This window comes from Convolutriloba macropyga, chromosome 2, assembly GCF_964194025.1.
Source record: "Convolutriloba macropyga chromosome 2, txConMacr16.3, whole genome shotgun sequence".
Taxonomy (NCBI): domain Eukaryota; kingdom Metazoa; phylum Xenacoelomorpha; order Acoela; family Convolutidae; genus Convolutriloba; species Convolutriloba macropyga.
In genome coordinates this window covers 70,311,035-70,332,381 of record NC_134469.1, presented here as the reverse complement: position 1 = coordinate 70,332,381, position 21,347 = coordinate 70,311,035, and the positions used below count along the sequence as shown (strand labels likewise).

Below are 21,347 nucleotides of genomic sequence, written 5' to 3'. Positions count from 1 at the left end.
AGCAATCAATTCAATTGGATTAAACTTAACACAATACCATTTTCCAAAAGAGATACGTCTGTTACTCTATATTTTTCTTTAAACCGAAAGAAATCCTTGTCAAATGACTTTTTCTTCAGCTTTCCGGAAAACAAATCTTTTCAAAATTGACCACTCAGATTTTAGCTATATTAAAAATTAGAAATATATCTACGATTGACACATTACTTTAATTTTGCTTGCCTAACAATAAAATTTGTAAATTTACACATAATTCAATCCATAAAAATCTTATAAGTAAACTTAAAGAACTTAAGGATTTTCGAGGGATAGTTTCTCTTTATTTATCTCAAGTGGTCAGAAAATCTTCTAATCATTGGACTGACTAAATTTTGTATGTCTGCCGACAATTTTTTTACAGGCAAGCTTCTTCTGTATGGTCTTTTCTGGTTCAACAAAATTGATTACAATTTTGACAGAAATTATATATTAACAAATTAGATTTAAAAAACTTGTCTAAAACGCTCATTTTCTCAATTGAAACAAGTTGAATCTCAATTCTATTCCCAGTGAACATTCGAAGGTTGCACAGAAACCAAATTTATGGAAGTTTTGCCTCTAACTTTCTTCCTTTCTTTCTCTCTAAATTCAAAGTTTTTCCTAAAAATTTGTTTTTAGTATTTTTCAGCCTCTTCTCACCAGCAGAAGAATTTGTTGTCTTTTCTTCTCTATGAAAAGTACAGATTACAATAAATTATTTTATGTTTTGTTTTACTTATTATTATTCAAATAAACCATTGACTTCAAAAATCTTTTTATATGTTTTCGCTAACTCGTTCGGTTTTTGTTAAAAAGAGTTTTCTGCAGAGGCTTGCAGTGATTGGAGACGTTATGACTTGTGAATAAAGGCGGTGAAAAGGAAAAACGGGAACTGAAACTCCTCGGAACCTGAAACTTGGTTGAAACTTCTTGAAAATCTTCATAAATTTTTAATTTTATAAAATATCCCTCAATTAATGCTTGATTTCAATTTCGTTCCAAAAGACAATAAGGTTTAGCAAAACATAGTGTTTGCGAGTGTTTTTGCAGTCCAAACAAACCATATAAAAAGACTTTTGCCGATCATAGCAAATGATTATTTTGATGTCACTGGTTAGTTTAAATCAAATTTCTTGGAGGACTTTGTGTTTACAAAATCTTCTTAAAAAGTTTTCTTTCTAATTGTCCTAAACGCGGGTACCCAAGATTAACCCTTAAACTTTACAGCAGATCACCCATCATGTATATTATCTACCGCCTTAATCTTACATCAACCCTAGTTGATAGTTAATGTCAAATTTGGAGTTTTTACCAGGCAATTTACAAATTTTTTAAAACAATGTACTAATTTTAAAAATATTTGCAAACAGGTCTGAACTTTCATTTTACATATCTCTTAAGAAGTGTAATTTACACATTTTTACATTGAATTAACCAATCGATGAAAAATGTTAGGAAAAAAACCGTTTTGAAGAGCTCGACAGGAAAGCACTCTGCTGATCGTTTGCAAATTTAGGCAAAATTCAAATTATTCTTCTGTACAAAGTTTTGCAAATTTGAAGAGATTATATGCAACTATTTATAAACTCGGTGTCATCGAGCAAATATTTGCACATAATTGCATATTTGTGTTCAACTAGGTAAGTTAATTGCAATTCAAAAATTACGTTGGAAAAGCAACCTTTGTCTGAGTAATTTTAACCAAAAACGTCAATATTAGCTACGACCATGGTTAACAATAGCGTTGTCAGTGCGTGAGTGTGTGTGTGTGTGTGTGTGTGTGTGTGTGTGTGTGTGTGTGGACATTTATGACAGTAAACAAATTTTGCTCAAATTTGATTCAAGTTGAGGCTAATTAAAAAACTTATTCCTCATTACCTCCCATTAGTATCCCCTTTAATCTGACAACGTTTCACACTTCATTGGAAGAATTTACCAGGTTGAGGTCCCAGACTGAAAATCCATATGTCCAGACCGTCCCATAGAAATAATGTCTAAGTCCAGGCCACCCCAGATGGAACGTACCTATGTCCAGACTTTCGTGCTTTCAAAAAAATTTTTGCGTTCTTCGTGCGTTCAAAAGTCCCTATGTTCAGATTTCGTGCGTTCAAAAATCACATATAACCAGACTTTTGTGCGTTTCAAATCAAAATTTGTGCGCTCAAGTTCTCAAAATTTGTGCGCTCATGTCCAGACTATCGTGCGTTCAAAAAAACCTATGTCCAGGCTTTCGTGCGTTCAAAAGTGCGTTTTTCCAGACTTTCGTGCGTTTACGCCTACACCTATTGCTAGTTTTAGTCATATAAGTTGTACACAAGGTTTTTATAATGTATTCATTTGAAGTATAGATATCTTAGGGTGATGTTTGTGATGAATTGCCCAAGCAGTTGTTGCATTTTAAATTAATAAAAGGTGCTCGATGAAAGTATTGGCTGGAGGGGCTGCCAGCCACCTAGTAATTAAAGCTTCATTTTTTTGCAACTTCCAGCAAGGGTGTATAATTCTGGGCGTGAATAAGTCTACAGCAAAGCAAAATGTCACCTGGAAAACCACTCTCACTAGAAAAAGTATTCTCAGAAAGTATGACAAATGTTTTTGTTTGTGGTGACTTCAACTCTCCCCACAAAGAATTAAACTGCTCCTATGATTCTGAAAACGGTGAGAAACTCCTGAATCTAATAGACAACGGTCATTTTAAACTGCTAAACAACGGACACCACACATATCAGTCGTTCGACGCAAAAAGTAAAAACATGCTCGATTTACACTTTTGCGATAGTACAGTTTTTAGGAATTTTAGTAATTTCGAAGTCTCAGAGGATCTGGGAAGTGACCATAGAACCACAATCACAACGTTTAACCTCAATATAAGCAAAAAATTTGAATTGAAATCGGAAATTGACTTCAGACAATTCAGAGAAAACGCTAGAAAATCGTATAGATCATCGGACCTTTGGCCAGCGCAGTATCCGGGAAAGGATGAACTAAATAAGTTTAGCAGCAATCTGGTTGAATTAATACACAAATCGTTGGAAGACTCCTATGTCAACAAAAACAAGCTTCCTTACAGTATTGAGACACAAAATTTGATAAAACTGAAAAGGAAAAAGCGAAGAGAACTCAAAGGTGCAGTTAACGATGAATTTAGGTCTCTAAAAACCGAGATAAATTATCTGCAGAAAGAAATCAAACGATCAATCAGGCAATCAGAAGAACAAAAAAGAGCGAAAATTTTGGCACGTGCAAGAGACAAGGGCAGCAAAGGTTTTTGGAGAGCAATAAAAGAACTAACTAATGACCACGAGTCAAAACAAAAAACTTGCGACTATCCCGATTTAACATATAAAGAGTCGAAGGCAGTCACAGATCATGAGAAAAGCGAGCTTTTCAAACAACTCCTAAAAGACACAATGAAAGACCACACAACAGTACCAACAGAAATCGCCGAACACCACAAGAAAATCGAAAAAGAAACCAAAGCATTTCTAAGTACAAACGTCGACACCGAGCAACTTTGTATTGTGATTAAAACAAAAGAATTCGATGAAATATTGAGAGTATCGAGAAAGTCATGCCCAGGACCAGATAAAATCAGCTACAAACTGCTCAGTGAGTTACCACGGAGTATAAAAGCCCTAGCCTGCCTCCTCATTTCTAGTTCAATTAACAACTCGTATGTTCCAGTAAATTGGAAAGAATCACAGATAACAATGATACCAAAGCAAGATAAAGACAGATCAAAGGCTGAAAACTATCGACCTATTAGTCTTACAATTTGCCTGGCCAAAGTTTGCGAAACTGTTGTGAAAAACATTGTCTTAGAACATTGCGAAAGTCTAAATGTATTTGGCGAAACTCAGAGCGCTTACAGGAAACATCGCTGTACCACAGACAATCTTATCAAACTCACTCAGCACGTTAGTGAAGCTTTCCAATGGTCTGAAATGGTTGGTTTAGTTTGCTTGGATGTTGAAAAAGCATTTGATGCCGTATGGCGTCTAGGGTTGATCCACAAATTGAATTCAATTGAGCTAAAGATCCCAATCATTAAGTGGATAAATTCATTCTTGTCACAAAGGAACGGTTACATAAAGATAAATACTAGTGTTAGCGCCAGTTTCTGCCCGACAGCCGGTGTGCCTCAAGGCAGCGTAATTGCTCCCATTCTCTTCCTTATATACGTTAGCCGATTGCCAAAAATGAAAGCACAGATTTCACAGTTCGCTGACGATTTTGCCCTGTACTACAGATCTCGCTCAACACAACTAATTCAAAACAATCCGCAATCATCACTAAATAGCCTTATAGACTGGTGTGACCACTTGAAAATTAAAATAAATCCTAACAAAACTCAGTACATGATTTTTAAAAACCCATCTAAGAAAAAGTCTGAGCTCAATTTAAAAATAAAAGGCGTACCCGTCGGAAAAACACAAACGCTAAACTTTCTGGGTATTACTCTCACTCCTCATCTCAGATGGAACGATCACTGCCAAAGCCTAATAAAGAGAGCAAACAGCAGGTTATTTCAACTGTGGAGACTTAGCAATCTAAACATCAACGAAGAGAGTCTTTTATTGGTATACAAATCTTGGATCCGGCCTCTTTTTTTTGTACTCAAATGCCTGTTGGATTGACCAATCCCAAGCACTCATTAATAAAATACAATGTGTCCAGAATAGAGCCTTGAGGATCTGCCTACGAAAACCTAGATTTTACAAGGTCCAAAAACTTCATGAAGACGCAAACATGCAAACAATTAGAGAAGTTCAGATTAAACTAGCAAACGGGTATATTAGTCGGGCAATTAAACACAACACACAGTCTGTAGTGGAACTAATTCACAAAAAAAGGCAGTGCCCGCTTAATAATTGCAAAAGTACTCTCGATCACCTTCAATACTAAACAAAAAGAAAAAAAGAAATGACAAACTGGTGCACACTAGCCATCCGGCGTAGGTAGCAGCTCAAAACACTGATGAATGACAGAAGGAGGATCGAGCTCCAGTGCATCCCCAACTTCAAGGCCTTAAATTGTTTTCCAAGAAAAATCGGCAGCCGGACTGACATCAGTGGAAAACTTAGGAATTGAATAAATAGGAAGACGAAGACAAAAACGGGAAAACAAGGAAGTGAAACTTTATATTGAAATCTCAGCGAAAAACATCACACGATTTTAATGACTAGCAAACGAAATAAGACAAATTATTAGCCAGCAGCGAAGTTGTGAGGAGCAACGAACACGAAGATCTCTATACCTACAGCTACGGTTCGATTCCAACTTTGTTTATTTATCACTATGCGATTTTGTTTTTCTTTTTTTCATATATCAGTCAAAGCGTTTACTACCTACAGCCAACTCAAAATGATTTAGTATAATTGTTGAAGCCAAGCCGATTGGCGCAGCGGAGAATTACGTATACACGTAACTAACAAATCGAACCGATAAGAGTTCGAAGCCGAGAAGTGTCACCTTCCTTTTATTTCCTTCTCTTACTTTTTATTTTGCACATAGGCGTCCTTTTATCCGATCAGAAATATTATGAGTGTATGGCCAGCCGCTCGCTTAGTCAATTCGGGGCCAGACACAACTTAATCTTAATTCACTTCATTCTTTTCATTCTATTCAGCCAGCCGCTCGCTTAGTAAATTCGGGGCTGAACAGATCACCAAAAACACCAAAACAAAAGCTAATTACGGCAATTATCAATTTAAGCAAGCTTCGTTTCCTTTTGAAATCTTTATTTCAGTCTTTTTACCATCTATTTCATACTCCACTGAATTAAATTAAACAAGAGAAACACTTCATCATCTAGCTTTGTGCTGCGCGCGGTTTGGTTTCAGTGGTTTTATGGTTAGGTCAGCGTAGCACTTTTAATCAAGCACTTCTTATTTTTCGTCAGTTTTGATTTTTTTTTATTCACTTTCCTTTATGAAATTAAAACAAATTTCATTTTAACTTTTTCAGTCCTTTCTTTTCGAACAGAAAGTTTTTGCATTTGTTCTCCTCAGACTGACGACTATTATATTATACGAATTAAGATCATTTGTTTTATACTACCTATCTGCTTTAATTGGTTGGAAGTTAATTCGTATTGCGATTAAAAAAGTATTGAAAATATGGGCCATCAAACAGGGAACTTAGCGCGGACAGCTAACTCAATATTAACAATGCGAGCGTGGGTTCGAGACTCAGGATGAGCCAATTTCATCCGTCTCAACTTTTCAGACAGTTCCAAACTGAGAACAACGAAACTATGATGCCAAACACCTCCAAAACAGAACAAAACTTAGTGCAATGCACTAATAACGGTTAAAATTCTGACATCCACACAATGAGGTTCGAGTCCCACCAACGTCATCAAACATTTAATATCCTGAAAATTTGTTTTTTTTTGTTTTAATTAATTAACAGTACTTGTTACTTACCTTGTGATAATGAAAGTTGCCGATCACACCATCCCTACGAGGCTAGCCATGAATCCGATCCATTATCTTTTTGAAATACCAAGTTCAGCCAGTAGAAGCCCTCCATGGTGCTTGAAATGGCTGAGTGCGCCGGATGCAAAAGAAGTCTTTAATACAACAGGAACAGAAACTCAGTTTTAACGAGAACTTTCTGCTTCAATACTTCTTTTTAAACTGAAACTATTTCTTAATATGTATTAAACTTCTTTTAACGAATGGTTGTACATAAATTGTGTAATTGGGTCTACAGCAAAGCAAAATGTTAGATGCGAATTTTCCTGCGTTCGATGTTTTCTAACTTTTGAACTCAAATGAGTTGAGGTTTTCCTGCTAGAAAACTTTCACTTGAGTGGGCACTCTAGTAAGAGTGCTTAATCAAACATGCGCTCATGAGTTTTTGGCATTCTTGTTTCCATTCAAAAATTTTTCGTGCGCTCAGGGTTCACTATGTCCAGTCTTTCGTGCGTTTAAAGTTGCTTATGTCCAGACTATCGTTCGTTCGAAATTATCTGTGTCCAGACTATCTTGTGTTCATTCTGGTTTCAATTTTGCTTGGGTGCTATAATGAGAAAGTCTGTCGTTTGTTATTACCCTGTTGATGATGGAATGGATGAATGAGTAGGAGGCAGCCACTGAGGTGATCAGTCCAAATATGGGCACTGCCTGTCCCACACTGAGTGCACCCAATAGCACTGAGAAGAAAACTGTCATCACTTCAGACACTCCCATCGTACCATTCACTATCTGCTTAGGACCATACCTAGTACAAAGTCACAGGGTTTAAATCGAATTATTCTCATTAATTAACAGAACACCAATTTTAGAAACCGAGTTTTAACAAAATTTGGATCTTTTCCGAAACTATCAGAACGATTATTTAGCATAATATTTCGTTAGTGCATTTGGCCATGCCTCGGCGGCCCGTGGGACTTGATATGAAACTATCACAACCGAACATGGGATTAAACTAGCAACTTAATTGCGAGAAAACATGCTTGTTATTTCGAGTGCTAATTTGTAATCGGGTTATTGAATGAAAAGATCAAAGGGAATAAATTGGGTATTTTGGCACTCGGTATTTTGTCATGTAACACCCAAAATTTATACTTTTTTTTTAAAAAAAAAGTGATCATCTCCAATATCAAATAAACGTGTCTTATGAATTGTTGAATTGTATATATAAGCTCAAAATCTAACTGAAGTTAATGATATACCAATCAAATACCAAATAGACCTTTTTATCATCTGTGGGCAGTTTTTAATGCTAAATTAAATGTCTCAAACTCAATTGTCTCAAGTGTTTTATGTTTCAAATTTTCAATGTTGAATTAGTTTTAACCAATGTCGTGAAAGTGTAATACGTTTTTAGCCAAAATGAAATTCGTGAAGTAGCTAATATGAAATACAATAGGTAACTGGGAGGAAGGAAGGGGCCAATAACGGAAAAGAACCATCTTGCAATATGGTGCACGGTTACCACCAGAAGCGAGATAACTCTGAAAGATTGCTGATTAACTTGGATTAGAATGAATGTCAAAATCTGTATATACCAAAAGGCGAGGCCGTATCCTGCAAACATGATCCCAAAAGCCCATCCCAGGAATCCACCAGTAAGTGTTGCTTTCCGCAGCTCAAGCGTCCTTGCCTTTCTCAGTTTCTTGTTATAGCTAAAACATGAGTTGGGAATCACATCGAAAATGTCTCTTGCAGCATTTAAAAAGTCAATATATCCTAAAAAGCTACTAGAAGATAACAGACTCGTTGATGAGCAGTTTCCTTGACTATTTTGAGATCGCAAAACGTTTTCAATGTGGAGATTCATCACGTGAAGCAATTTCTGAAGAAACCGGGACAGAGGTTCTAGTAAAAGCAAACTCTGATCAAACTCAGAGGGAGTCTCATTTGCGACTTTTAAGGTTACGTAATCTTAGTTACCGAGTTTAGGCATGGATTCGATCCGTTATGAGTGACTAGATGACAAATGCCATTCTCCATGTTGACAATTAAATTCCAAGTTACCCTATTGTCTTTGTTTTCCCCTAACACGAAGTTTTTTTTTCATTCTTATAGGTTTTTGAAGCAAATTCGATTAGATTAGATTCTCTGGGTGTCAGCGTGGTTTTGAGGCGTACGTTTTGCACGTTTTAGGACTTCATTCATTAGATGCTGTCCATATTCTGTATTTATGCAATCACAAAAATTACGTAAATCTACCCACAGGGCCGCCGACATCCTTGGATTTGTAAATGAAGACAATTCTGCCAAGCGCAAATTTTTCTGAAAAAAAGCAATTGTATTTATGGAGATACCTTTTAATCAAAACGAGGGAATCAATCTATACTAAGCTTATATCAGAACATAATTGAGTATATAATTTATTTTATTTAATAAAACTTGATTTCAGTAGGACGATGCCACTGAGTTAAGAGGACCCCCGCACATAAAAGAGCATGATATTGATACACAATAACCCCCCATAAATTTTAGATGCGTTCATGTAGCTTCTACTAGTATTACTTGCATCCATACAGCTTCTGTGGTAGGGGAATAGAAGCATGGTGTAATTTTTTATCAAAATAACAATCAGTCAGATTTTTTTCATTTTGACCCGATTAGCGCATCGTTAAAAATTGTGGTAATTAGACATTTTTAAGGTAGACAATATTGGTTGTAAGGTCAACTTTTGCCATGAGTGCGAAAACTAAAAATAAGGTCGTGTCACTGTCGACCACTATTTCGCAAAATTAGACAATGTGTACAGATTCGGCTAATTTTTGTTTAGTTTAGAAGCAATTTGATTAGATTCTATTGATACCAACGTGATTTTGCTGCGTACTAATTGCACGTTGTAAGACAACATTCGGTAGATGTTGTGAATAATCTGTGTTTTTGAAATTCAATCACATAAATTACATAAATCTACCTGGTAACTTTTGTCAGTGACATCTGCAAAAAGATGTAAATGAAAACAGTTTCGCCAAGCGTGGATTCTTCTGACAATAGGTATATTTTTTGGAGAATTTTGCTGCAAAAATGAGGTTATCAATCCAGCTGAAGCTCATATTATTCTGATCGAAACATAATTGAGCATAATTTATTTTAGTTACTCGTTTTTGTATTCAGTAGGACGAGGCCATTGAGGTAAGATGACCAGCAAAAGCAGCCAAAAACAAAAAAGCATAATCTTGACACACAATAATCCAACCATAAAATTTAAATAAATTTCTAGAGCTTCTACTTATAATACTTGCATCCGAATCATTTTTGTGGTAGTGGAATATTTATGGTGGATTTTTTTAAAAATAATCGTGAGTTAGATTTTGTTTTTGTCCAACTAACACGCGTCGTTAACTATTCTGGCGATTGATTTTTTTATGCAGACAACATTGGTCGTGCGATCATTTTTTGCTTTGAGTGCAAACACTTGCTATTATGTTGTATCGGTGTTGTCCACGCTCTCTAAAATACAGGCATCATCGTCTACAGATGTGGAGGGCTTTTCTAAGTTGGAGGCAATTTTGATTAGATTCCCCTGGTGTCAGCTTGGTTTTCGGGCTCAATGTTTGCACGTTTTAAGATAGCGCTTGGTAGAAGCTGTCAATAATCAGTGTTTGTGAAATGCAACCAAATAAAATAAATAAATCTACTTGGAAAAATTCTGTCGAGAAAATTTAATTGAAGACATTTTTGCCAAGTGTGGATTCTTCTGACAAAAAAGTCAAATATTCTCACGGAGTATCATTAATACGCATGATGGGGAGATCAATCTATCTTAAGTTCTCACATCAGTCTGATCAGACCATAGTTTAGAATAATTTATTTTATTTAATGAAAGTTGATTTTAGTAGGACGAGGACATTGAGTTAACAGGACCAACAAACAGCCACAAACAGAAAAGCCACAAACAGAAAAACGACAAACAGAAAAGCAGCCGCAAACAGAAAAGAATGATCTTGATATGCAATGGTCCCGCCCTAAACGGTAGATAAATTTCTGCAGCTTTTCTAAGTAGTACTTCCAAATAGTTTTTGAGAACTTATTATATGCAAGCAAAAAAATACAGATTTTGAACACCGTACTCTTTCAATAAGATTATGATTAGCTCTAATCAGATATGGACTCCTACATTATAATTAATTTTTTTTCTGCCAGGTTTTTGCGTTCGAAATCAGCTGAGATCAGACGAAATTGCGCTAGAAATCCCTCATGATCCTTTATTGCGTTTACCATGCTCTAGAGCTAGTTTATCATGCGTTTGTGTTGGATTTTCGCGCACAATTTTTGACATTTACACTGCAATTAAGTCTGTGACTCACTTGTTCATTTCTCGCGGCTCTCCCCCGAACGCTACTACAGTGCGAATAGATGAAAGAGTGTACTCGGCAACTGCTCCTGCCTCCCCGTACTCCTTCTGCTCATCACTGGAACTATCACCAGATGCCTGCAACAGTCAATCGAACAGATCACATGTTCATAAATATTAAATTGTTAAAGGAACCATAAATTTAAATATTTACAACTCTACCGCAGTTTTCAATTTTGAAAAAATTAGCATTCTATTCTTACCTTTCTTTTTTTAATCTAAGTGATCCGTTTTGGTAGTTTCCGTAGTCAAAGAACGCTTTTTACGATCGCCATGTTCAAAAAAATTTTCTGCAAAAGTTCTTTGAGCTCGAATCCTATTTGTCTTTTCTATATCGAAATATTATCTTTTTTTAAGGTTATTACTTCATTTTAGAAGATGCAATTTTATTCGGGTATAAAATGATCAGCTTTCCAAAAAATAACGCAATAGAAGCAAATTTACTATAATGAGTTGCAAAATTGTTGCCACTACAGTTTCTTGGAGCCAGAGTTGTGCCCGTACTTAACGCCAAGACAATATCAGTACTGGGCAAGTCTAATTTCAAGTCTAGGTATCATTACTCATTCAGAGCTATGATCATAACACATTTAAGACTTGTCAGACGTGGCAAGTCTAAATACATGTGCGAAAATAAAGTTCCGTACGGGGATCGAAACCACGCTCTCCATCTCCTTAGGTCTTTGTCATTCTTACTGCGCCACCGTGAGTGTTGAGAGAACATCTTTTGCGTTGTTCTAACACGCTTGAAAGAAGCAAATTTCAAGCCAGAAAGCGAGCAAATGATACTACATGGGAGACTTGCATTTACAATTGCCCAGTACTGATTAACACTTGGAGTTCGGTACGGGTGATTAATTGCGTGAAAAAGGAGCAATCTGGATATTACTTATACAAAATTAGAAACCTCGTTAAGTTTTAGCATTCTCAGTGATCCGCTTCGTGAATTTTAATAGGATTTAACAAAAAATACCCTCAGTCGTTCCCAAAAATGTATTCTACAATTTCTGGGACTGAACTTCGATTTAAATTTAAAAAAAAATAAATTGAGCCTTTCATTCATTACTTATACGATACTTCCGAAGTTCTCAATTTTTACAATTCCAAGCAAATTATACACTGCCTGCGTCACCTAAACGTCAACACAAACTTTGTTGAAATCCATTTCTCAGTAAAAGGACCTCAAAATTTTTTTAAAATAAATATAGGTACTTTCCAATGAGCTTTTATTCCGCCTGTTTCTAACAAAAATCGTTTACCCTCAAAGTGAACCGCTTATACCAATTTCTCGTTTACACTGAAAGTTTTACGTGATCAAGGTCCTGTTACTTACCTTTTCATTTTGTTGGATTTTACTTTTTGATTTGACTCAATATTTGAAAAAAATTACACAAGTAATAAAAAGTGGCATACAGTTGTTAGCTGACAATGCAACCGTGAAAATTTTTGCCTTTTACAGTGACTTTTGTTCCTTTTTTTCATTTTTATTTTTGTAATAAATTATCACAGAAAGTATAGTTTGTAATAAAAGATTTTATAATAATGAAGACCAGATTAACTTCAATTTTGTTTTTTTTTGTACTAAAAAGGGGAGTTGCAATTTGTATAGCTATAACGAAACAGAACAACGAATTCTCAAAACTGCGAGAAAAAATTATTGACTAAGCTCACAATGAAGGACCCGCACCATTTTCAGCATATCAATTTTACTAAAAGTCACAACCCATTTCAATCAGTCTCCTGAAGTCTAGTGCTCTCATTCTCTCTAATGATTGCTGCCTTATCCTGTACACATTTTCATCCTCGTTATTTAGCTGCAGTAAGTACTCTTCTGGACCCAGTTGAAATAGTTTGAGCTTCCAGTCATTTCTATTCTTCACCCCAAAAACGTTAAGCAAAGTTGATATATATCCACGTTTTGGCGTACTTTCGGCCCGCTTCCCAACCAACCAAAATTGTTATGACAACTAAACAGAACAAAAATTATTCAATTTTCTCATTATTTACTGTAACATTATTTTGGGTTTCCTCCAAGATTAAAGTCAGAACTGAGTGCACTGCTAATTATGGCTGAATATTTATGTCCCCAGGCTGAACGTAGTGCCGAGCCCAGTTGTTGTAGACTTCTTTGCCCTCGTTTTGCAAATTATATTTTAGGTCCCTTATGTTTTTTATCACTATTTTCATCGGTTGCCCACTTTTAGTTTTTGCAACTAACCACACTTTAGCACTGAAAAATTATGCAATTGAATACACGCCCACATTTTCCTCGTGCGGCAACGTAAACCTTTTCAATGATTCGTCATTACATCATTTTCGTGCATTTTCTTTGGTCCTTTGAATACTGATTAACCGAAAGAAAACTTTTAAATTCCTGACCACAATGAGCTCTCCACAAGACCGTGGGCAAATTCCTTCCCATTGTATTTAACAAGATTTTCAAAAGTCTTAAGTTTTTTCAAATGCAGCAAACTCAACAAAACGTTAAAAAAGTCCGAGCGTAGCATGATGATGTTTCAATTGAAGGCTAACCAGGGTTGAGGAGGACAGATAATTGAGAAATGGTTTTCCCCCTAATTTTGTACCATTTAGTTTCCGTTCATTCAGGATGTACGAAAAGAAACTATAACACTTTCTAGAGACGTGTAAGATGCTGACTTCCATTTCAAAATGCTTTTCAAAGTTATTTGATACTCAACAAAAACGAAATTGCAAAAGTTCTGTAAGTAATCAAGCCATCGTTAATTTAGTTACAATCAATGAAATTTCAATATTACGTCACTCTTTCTTTTTTTGTTTTTTTCTCCCCCTTTGACGCATTTTACTAACGTCAGACAAATTGGTGATGACCCAGATTTCAACTTTAAATTTGTTTTCTTTGATGCAGTTTACAAAAGTCACGAAAAGATCTCTGGCCGAAAAACAAATATTGATTACTTTTTATGAAGGCAGTCATTGTTAATTACGTTAAGGAACAGAGCCCATTCGTTGTGACCATTGAATCGAAATTGAATAGGACACTAAGGGCAACCTGAGACGCAAATTTTACCAGATCATTCAACAAAAATGACATCGGATCTTGATTTAAATATTTAATTTATCAACTGAGACCTCTTGGATTCTATATTCAGAGAAAATTGATTTTCCCGTTGTAAAAAAAACAAATTGAATGGGAGATATCCCAATAATGGGACACATATAGAAGAATTTATTGTAATCAATTGAGCAGAAACAAGTGAAATGAGAGTCTCAAACACTATCAGGAAGAGAACTCAGAGTAAGATGCAAAAAATTTAAAACTTTCTCCTGCGGTTACATTTTCGTAATTAAAAAACTTAGGTTAAAAATTACAGGCACAAGAATTTTGTAATCCCTGTTTATTTGGAAACCTATTATGTGTTCTGATTTTCTCTTGTAATTAATCTCCATGGTACAAGAGCAGAAGCCTGAAAGCTATTTAGGGCGCATTGGTATGTGTTTTGTTTTTGGTTCTTTAGAAGGAAAAGCGATGTATAATCGTGCTTCTAAAGATTATTTCTTTTTTTTTCGTATAAGATCGCTAACAGTAGCTAAGGAAGATTTTTAAAATGTTATCTAAAAGTTCCACTTGTAGACAAGTTCAAAAAAGTTTAATTCATTGTATATTATCCTGTAATTGGTAAAGTGTAACCGGACAACCTAACAGCACTAGTAAAACAAGTTCATCAAATTTTGGAAGCTCAGGCCGGCCTCTGTCACGATCTAGCATTTCCACATCACCAAAAAACGGATGTTATCAATAACCCGTAATTCACTCGGCTAGTGAACAAAATTGTAGATGAGAATTGAGATGCTCTCGCAGATCTACAGTCAATCAGAGAGGTCAATGAGAAAACCTCAGCGCAACATGTTACCAAGCTAATTCAATGCATCAAGACAGAAACGTACTGCTCAGTTTGCTTTTGGCAGGTGGAACCGCAATGTCATTGGTCAACGAGTGGGCGTAGACTTTAAAATAGGGTCCGCTGTCAAAGGAATTTTCCACCGCTACATAGAAATTTTGAAAAGCCATGAAAACATTAATAGAAGAAGCTTTCACAGAATTGGAGTCCTGAACGGGTTTCAGCAACTAAGAACCCTTTTGAGAAAAAATTCTACTTTGTCGGAAAAAACTGAACTCTTTGAATGCAGTGGCAAAACTTATAACAGAATTGCACAAAGTCTATTCACAAAAAATTGAGACTGAGATCGACAATTTGAGGAAAAAATTGAAAAGGTTTAACAGCTGCGTACGACCGCTCCAACTTCAAAGGATGAAGAATTTACAATTCTGCGTTTTCTTACACTGGTTATTGATGCTGCCAACAGAATAATGAAACTTCCTGACAGCCATATACATATTCCTTTCAACGCTGTTGACAACGTTCATGACAATGGCAAACAAAGTTCTTCCAATCTCTATTGTCCCACGTGAATATCAGAAAAATTACTCATCGGCTGTGTAATGATTGCTGGGAAATGACAACCAAATGCCAAGTTTAAATTGGCAACCCATCTGGCGTCGTGAAAATATGTTCTCGAAGTTTATGAGACCATTTTCTGCCCATATCATAATCGCATTCGGAATCTAATCTAATCCACAAATAGTCTAATTACATTAGAATGTCAAAAGTCAAGTCGATGATAGCTCTCTCGAATGACAAAGACCTGAATCATTGAAAAGGACTAATTATGCTCAGTGAATTCATGCTTGCAGCTTTTCACGCTGAAAATGAGGTGGAGCAGTTGTTTTGCGACGTTAATTATATACCATGATTGAAAAACCGCTTTTAAATTTTGTGACGTGGATTTTCAATATTTACCAATTCGAAGAAAAAACAGGTAACATCGGATTCAGCCGTTGGCTAATACTATTAGCATCGTCTAAGTATCAACTAAAAAAGTTGAAATATAACAATTCAAATGTGCTTCATATCACTGAAATGTGGGGAACAAATTGCGGGCCCAAATGTTGTCATGAAAAGTCATTTAACATCTCCTGCGAAAACCGGCCCTGAGGATAGATGTCAAACATCATGGCTATTGACTATTTTTTTTGCAGCAACATCATCCCATCGAAACCTAGTAAATTTCAATACTTCAAAACCAGCAAAAAAGAAATTGTATTCATTTCCCACTTGAGTTCATCAAGAAGTTCAAAAAGCCAGAAAGCGAGAACGAAGTGAACAAGTTTGCGCAAACAATCATGAAAAAATTGCAGAAGTTTAAGCGTATTAAAGAACAATAGTTTGCAGCACTATTAAAGGGCAAGCGTCAGTTCAAATTGGGATAACTAATTTTCCAATGAACACTTTTATTGCCAAAAGCGGTACCCTATTGGGTTAAATTTTGTGCAACAGTCAACAAAAATCATGCGCTCAGATTTTGAGAAGATAAAAGAGAAGTCAAATAGCGTCCAGTGGTTGCAGTGACGGAACCGACTACATTTCCTTGCAATCTCTACCAGAGCTTCCTCTTATGCGAAATCATGTGTATATCAAATCGACGCGCAAGAGCGTTCTGCTGCCAGGCGTCTAACTTGACGCAATTGGAGAACGCTACGTTGTTCAAACAGCTTTACAGGTATCTACAAAGACTCAAAGAGTCTGAAAACGGTAGAAAAAGTGAAAAGATAATCTAATACGAACAGTAATTAATTTATTGTAAAACAAAAACTGTTGCTCGAATCGAAACAGAGATCAAACGATTTGATATCCCGAAAAACTTATTTATCACTAATTACGTGTTTCCAGACGTCTATTAGGAAATGACTACATTTCAACTGCACTCTTTTTTTCTCATTTCGATTCCCAGAGAGCAGTTGAATCCCCTTTTGATGTTTTGTTTTCATACGTTTCGATTTGAATTTAGGTTTATTTGTTTTTGGTATAAAGAATTGTGGGGAAATAGTCAAAAAGAAATTTAATTATGTTGTAGTAAGTGGCAAGAGAAAAAGAAAGTTAAAGGTGTGAATTGTTATAAGTTTGGTCAAAAGGTAACCTAACATTGATTAAACGTAAAAAGTAATTTTTGTAGCAGCGTTATTGTTGTGAAAAAAATGAGAATACTTGAGTTGAACTATTTGATTGATCTATAAACAACATCTGATTCCAAACGTTTCCATCCGTTTTTATATGTGCTTGTCTGGTTAATTTGAAGAAGCACTGCTCCATTCAATTAATGTGGTAGTATCATATTTTGTACAATTGAAAGTCTTGTTGTAAAAGAAAGACAATGGGAGCTGTGAATTTTGACTGTTTTGAACAATCAAAGCTGTGAAGATTATGGGAAAAAAATAGAGTAGAAAATTGGAATGAAATGATCATGCTTGAACACTCTGCTTTTACCATACAAACGCGCTCATAGAAACACAGAAAAGGATTGAATATATCTTTAAAGAGTAGAGATATGGCAGTCCTAGAGCTCCGTTAAATTCTCCAAATTTTTTGAAGATTTAGATCGAACTAGCGTTTTTTTACTTTTTCTTACAATTAACTGTCGACTAACTGTGCTGAAACAACCCCAAAGCAAAATCAACATGAACAACAATTTTTTTGACAAAATTTTAAAGCTTTCTGACAAAGCTTAACCATGAATAAGAAATCTCAATTGAGTATGGTACTTTTCAGAGCATATATTAATTGCATATGCTTAAATATTAACCATTAACCTTTTAAAAATGACATTTCTAAATCTTTTTTCTCAATATTTACCACTTTGTAAATGTATTTGACTTTCTTCTTTGTCATACGCGCTTTCGTTAAAAAAAATATTTTTCTCAAATCTGAGAACCATTAAAGTATTACAGCATTCAGTAAAAACACGAGTAACCATCACAAAAACTTGTCTAATCAGGTAAATCTATAACACTCAAAAGCGGAGAGCAATTAGGGTTATTGGCAGGAGTATTTCACATATTTGTTTGTGTTGTGTCGATCACAACTTCTATCATCGCACTATAGAATCAACAATTTACCTAATCCAGTGCCATCTGAGCAAGCATTTTCTATGTTAAAAACGAGGAACAGTTCTCTTGCGACATTAAATATCTACCTTGAGTCAATCACAAAACTTGTGACGTTGATTTTCAACCTTTTCCAGTTCGGGAAAAAGCTGTTAACATTGGACACAGCCGTTGGCTAATACTAGCAGCATCATCTAATTATCGACTAAAAAGTCAAACCGCAACGATTCAAAAGTGCATTATACCTCTGAGATCTGAGATGTGGGAAACAAATTGAACGCCCAAACCTTTTCATGAAAAAAGATGCAACATCTCCTGCGAAAACCGGCCCTGAGGATAGATTTCAAACACCATGGCTATTGACTATTTTTTTTGCAGCAACATCATCCCATCGAAACCTAGTAGGTTTCAATACTTCAAAACCAGCAAAAAAAAGAAATTGTATCCAGTTCCCGCTTGAGTTGATCAAGCAGTTCAAAATGCCAGAAAGCGAGAATGAAGTGAACAAGATTGCGCAGCCAATCATAACGAAAGTACATCAGTTTAAGCAAATTTAAGAACAACAGTTTGTCGGCACTATTAAATGGCAAACGCAAGTTTACGTCGGGATTACTAATTTTCTGATTATCTTTTTTGTTGCAAACGGTGGTATCCCATTGGGTAAAATTTTGCGAATAAATCCAAAGGAAGCATCCTCCCAGAGATGAAGAAATTGAAAGACAAGTCAAATCGCGTGGTTCAAACAGCTTCGCAGGCAGCTTCTCAAAGAGTCTGAGAACGCTAGAAAAATTGAAAAAATCAACATAGACCGACGCTAAGTAAATAATTGTAATTTAAAAAATGTTTCTGAAGATGAAACAGAGAAATCAACTGATTTGATTTTACAATAACTTTTTTGATCACTAATTGTGTGTTTCCAGATACCTATTGGGAAATGACTACACTCCAACTGTAGTCTATCTTTTACTTTTCGATTCCTAGAGAGCAAATGCACCCCCTTTTTATGTTTTGTGTTTATATGTTTTGATTTTAATTTAGACGTATTTGTTTTTGTATGAAAAATTGTGGGAAAATAGTGGAAAAGAAGATTAAATTTGTTATAAAGTGTAGAGCGATTAGAAAAATAGAAAGTTAAAGGTGTGAATTGTTTTAAGTTTGGTCAAAAAGGTAACCTAACATTGTATAAACGTAAAGAGTAGGTTTTTTAGCAGCGTCTTTGTTGTGAAAAAGAATGAGAATACGTGAGTTGAATTATTTGAGTGATCAATGAAGAACATCTGATACCAACATTGCCATCGTTTTTTTGTATGCGCGTGTCTGGTTAATTTTTGGAAGCCGTGCTCTTTTCAATTGGTGCGATGGTGTCATATATTGCACATATGAAGGTCTTGTTTTAAAATACAGCCAGTCGGATCTGTGAATATTAACTGTTGTGAAAAATATGAGCAGTGAAAACTATGGGAAATGAGAGAGTTAAAAAACGGAATGAATTAGTCATGCTTGAACACTCTGCGTTTACCATACAAACGCGCTCAAAGAAACAGAGAAAAGTATTAGATATACCTCTGAAGAGTAAAGATACGCCATTCCTGGAGCTCCGTTAAAATATTCACATTTTTTGATATTTCCAACTGAACTTTCGTTTTCGAAGTTTTTCATACATTTAACTTTCAACTATGTGTGCAGAATCAACCACAAAGCAAAATCAACTTGTGTAACTCATGTTTGAGTGAATCGCTATTATGTATCTTTTTGTTTGCGCATTTAATTTTTTCACCTACCATGTAAAAAAAATTCCGACCACGTTTTTTTAGGAAAAGATCATTACGGGACTCATTCATAATGAAATTATATCAGCTTAAGCGAATTTAAGAACAACAGTTTGTCGGCACTATTAAATGGCAAACGCAAGTTCACGTTGGGATTATTAATTTTCTGATTATCGTTTTTGTTGCAAAGGGTGGTATCTTATTGGGTAAAACTTTGCGAATAAATCCACAGAAGGCATCCTCCCAGAGATGAAAAAATTGAAAGAGAAGTGAATTCGCGTGGTTCAAACAGCTTCGCAGGCAGCTTTTCAAAGAGTCTGAGAACGATAGAAAAATTGAAAAAATCAACGTAGACCAACGGTAAGTAATGAGAGAGTTGCTAGTGAGAGATCTTGCTAAAGAACTTTTTTAGTAGATTAATCTTGCTTGGTCGCAATAGAAGTATACGATGGGAACAAACCCGAAAAAAATATTTCCATTCAATTTTTTTGTGGATTGCTCAGCACGGATTGTTTTTTGATTAGTCATACTTTTGCAAATCCAGCTCCACCCAAAGCGAGAAGAGGCAGGAGAGAGCACATGACCGCGGCCATCTTGGGTCCATAGGAGAATGCAATGATGAAGCCACTCACAAACGTCGCACTGTGTTGCACACAAATGGCTATCTTGTCCGATATACCCTGTCGGATCTTCTCTGTATCGCTACAGTCAACACAAAAAATTTTCTCACTCATTTTTATCATAGACTAAGAACTCAGAAAACATTGCACCGACTCTCAAGATAAATGTTTAAGTTGTACGTTTATAGATATCGCAAGATCGGCAAGATCGGTTGATTATCATGGTTCTGACAAATTTTTGCATATAATTGTTATCAATTGACAGAAAAAAATATCTTGCAAGACTCTACTAGAATATTGCAAGAGAGGAGACGATGTCTTGATCTCGAGCAACCGAAAAAGGCCTCAAGTCACTCATTACCGATCGCGAGAAGTGATATCAACAGATATAGCAGTGTTTTTTGTTGCTTTGTTCGGGTATATATAGAATTTAGGCGACAAATATAGAATTTACTCAGCGAGTCGTGTGACGAGAGTGCCAGTTTTCTGGTGGTCGAACCATGCAATGTCTTGTCTGAGGACTGCTTTGAAGGTCGTCTGCCTCAGTCGGAACAGAACATTCTCGCCTGCTAGAGTCACCATTGCAATCTATCAACACAATTACAACTGCCATCTGGACCATCAAGCAATACCATAAGATTAAATGAAATATATTTTTGTCAGAAGTTAGAAAAAAAAATCTGTTAAGTTCAAGTTTACAACCCTGGAGTCAAATTTTGGCAGTCAGAACTGATATAACTTTGAAAATACTTAAATTTTACTTTCTGATATTTTAAAACAAAACATTTCCTATGTCCTTTTTTAAAAATGTGAGTATCAGAAAAAAAAGTATAGAGGATCAGTCGAAAAACAGTCAATCAAAAAATAATTCTAACTTTAAGTCGCTCCATAGTGCCAAGTCTAAACTGGGATTATTAACCTCCCAAAGGATCCGGCTGGGAAGCATAGCTGACAGTTTCCTAACCTGGAAGTAGGATGATACGAAGACAGCAGCTCCAACGATGGACATATTGATGCAGATCTCGCTTATCTCAGTCTCAAAGATCGACAGAGTGTCTTCCATGACTAAAGCAAAATCGCAACTGTAATTTGACAGTGTGAAAAAATTCAGTGTCAATTTTTTTACAG

At 35.6% G+C, this 21,347-nt stretch overlaps 1 protein-coding gene across 1 annotated transcript in view; it reads right to left on the bottom strand.

The window, feature by feature from the left end:
• Positions 1 to 21,347, bottom strand: part of LOC142334663 (ATP-dependent translocase ABCB1-like) — a 119,632-nt gene that overhangs the window by 93,262 nt on the left and 5,023 nt on the right. Inside the window, exons 2-7 of the mRNA XM_075382876.1 lie at positions 21,184 to 21,284; positions 20,674 to 20,807; positions 20,130 to 20,301; positions 10,802 to 10,926; positions 8,036 to 8,152; positions 7,077 to 7,245 (exon numbers count right to left, since the gene is read on the bottom strand). Of these exons, the coding sequence (XP_075238991.1) occupies positions 7,077 to 7,245; positions 8,036 to 8,152; positions 10,802 to 10,926; positions 20,130 to 20,301; positions 20,674 to 20,807; positions 21,184 to 21,284 (818 nt within the window). The remainder of the gene's footprint in view (positions 1 to 7,076; positions 7,246 to 8,035; positions 8,153 to 10,801; positions 10,927 to 20,129; positions 20,302 to 20,673; positions 20,808 to 21,183; positions 21,285 to 21,347) is intronic.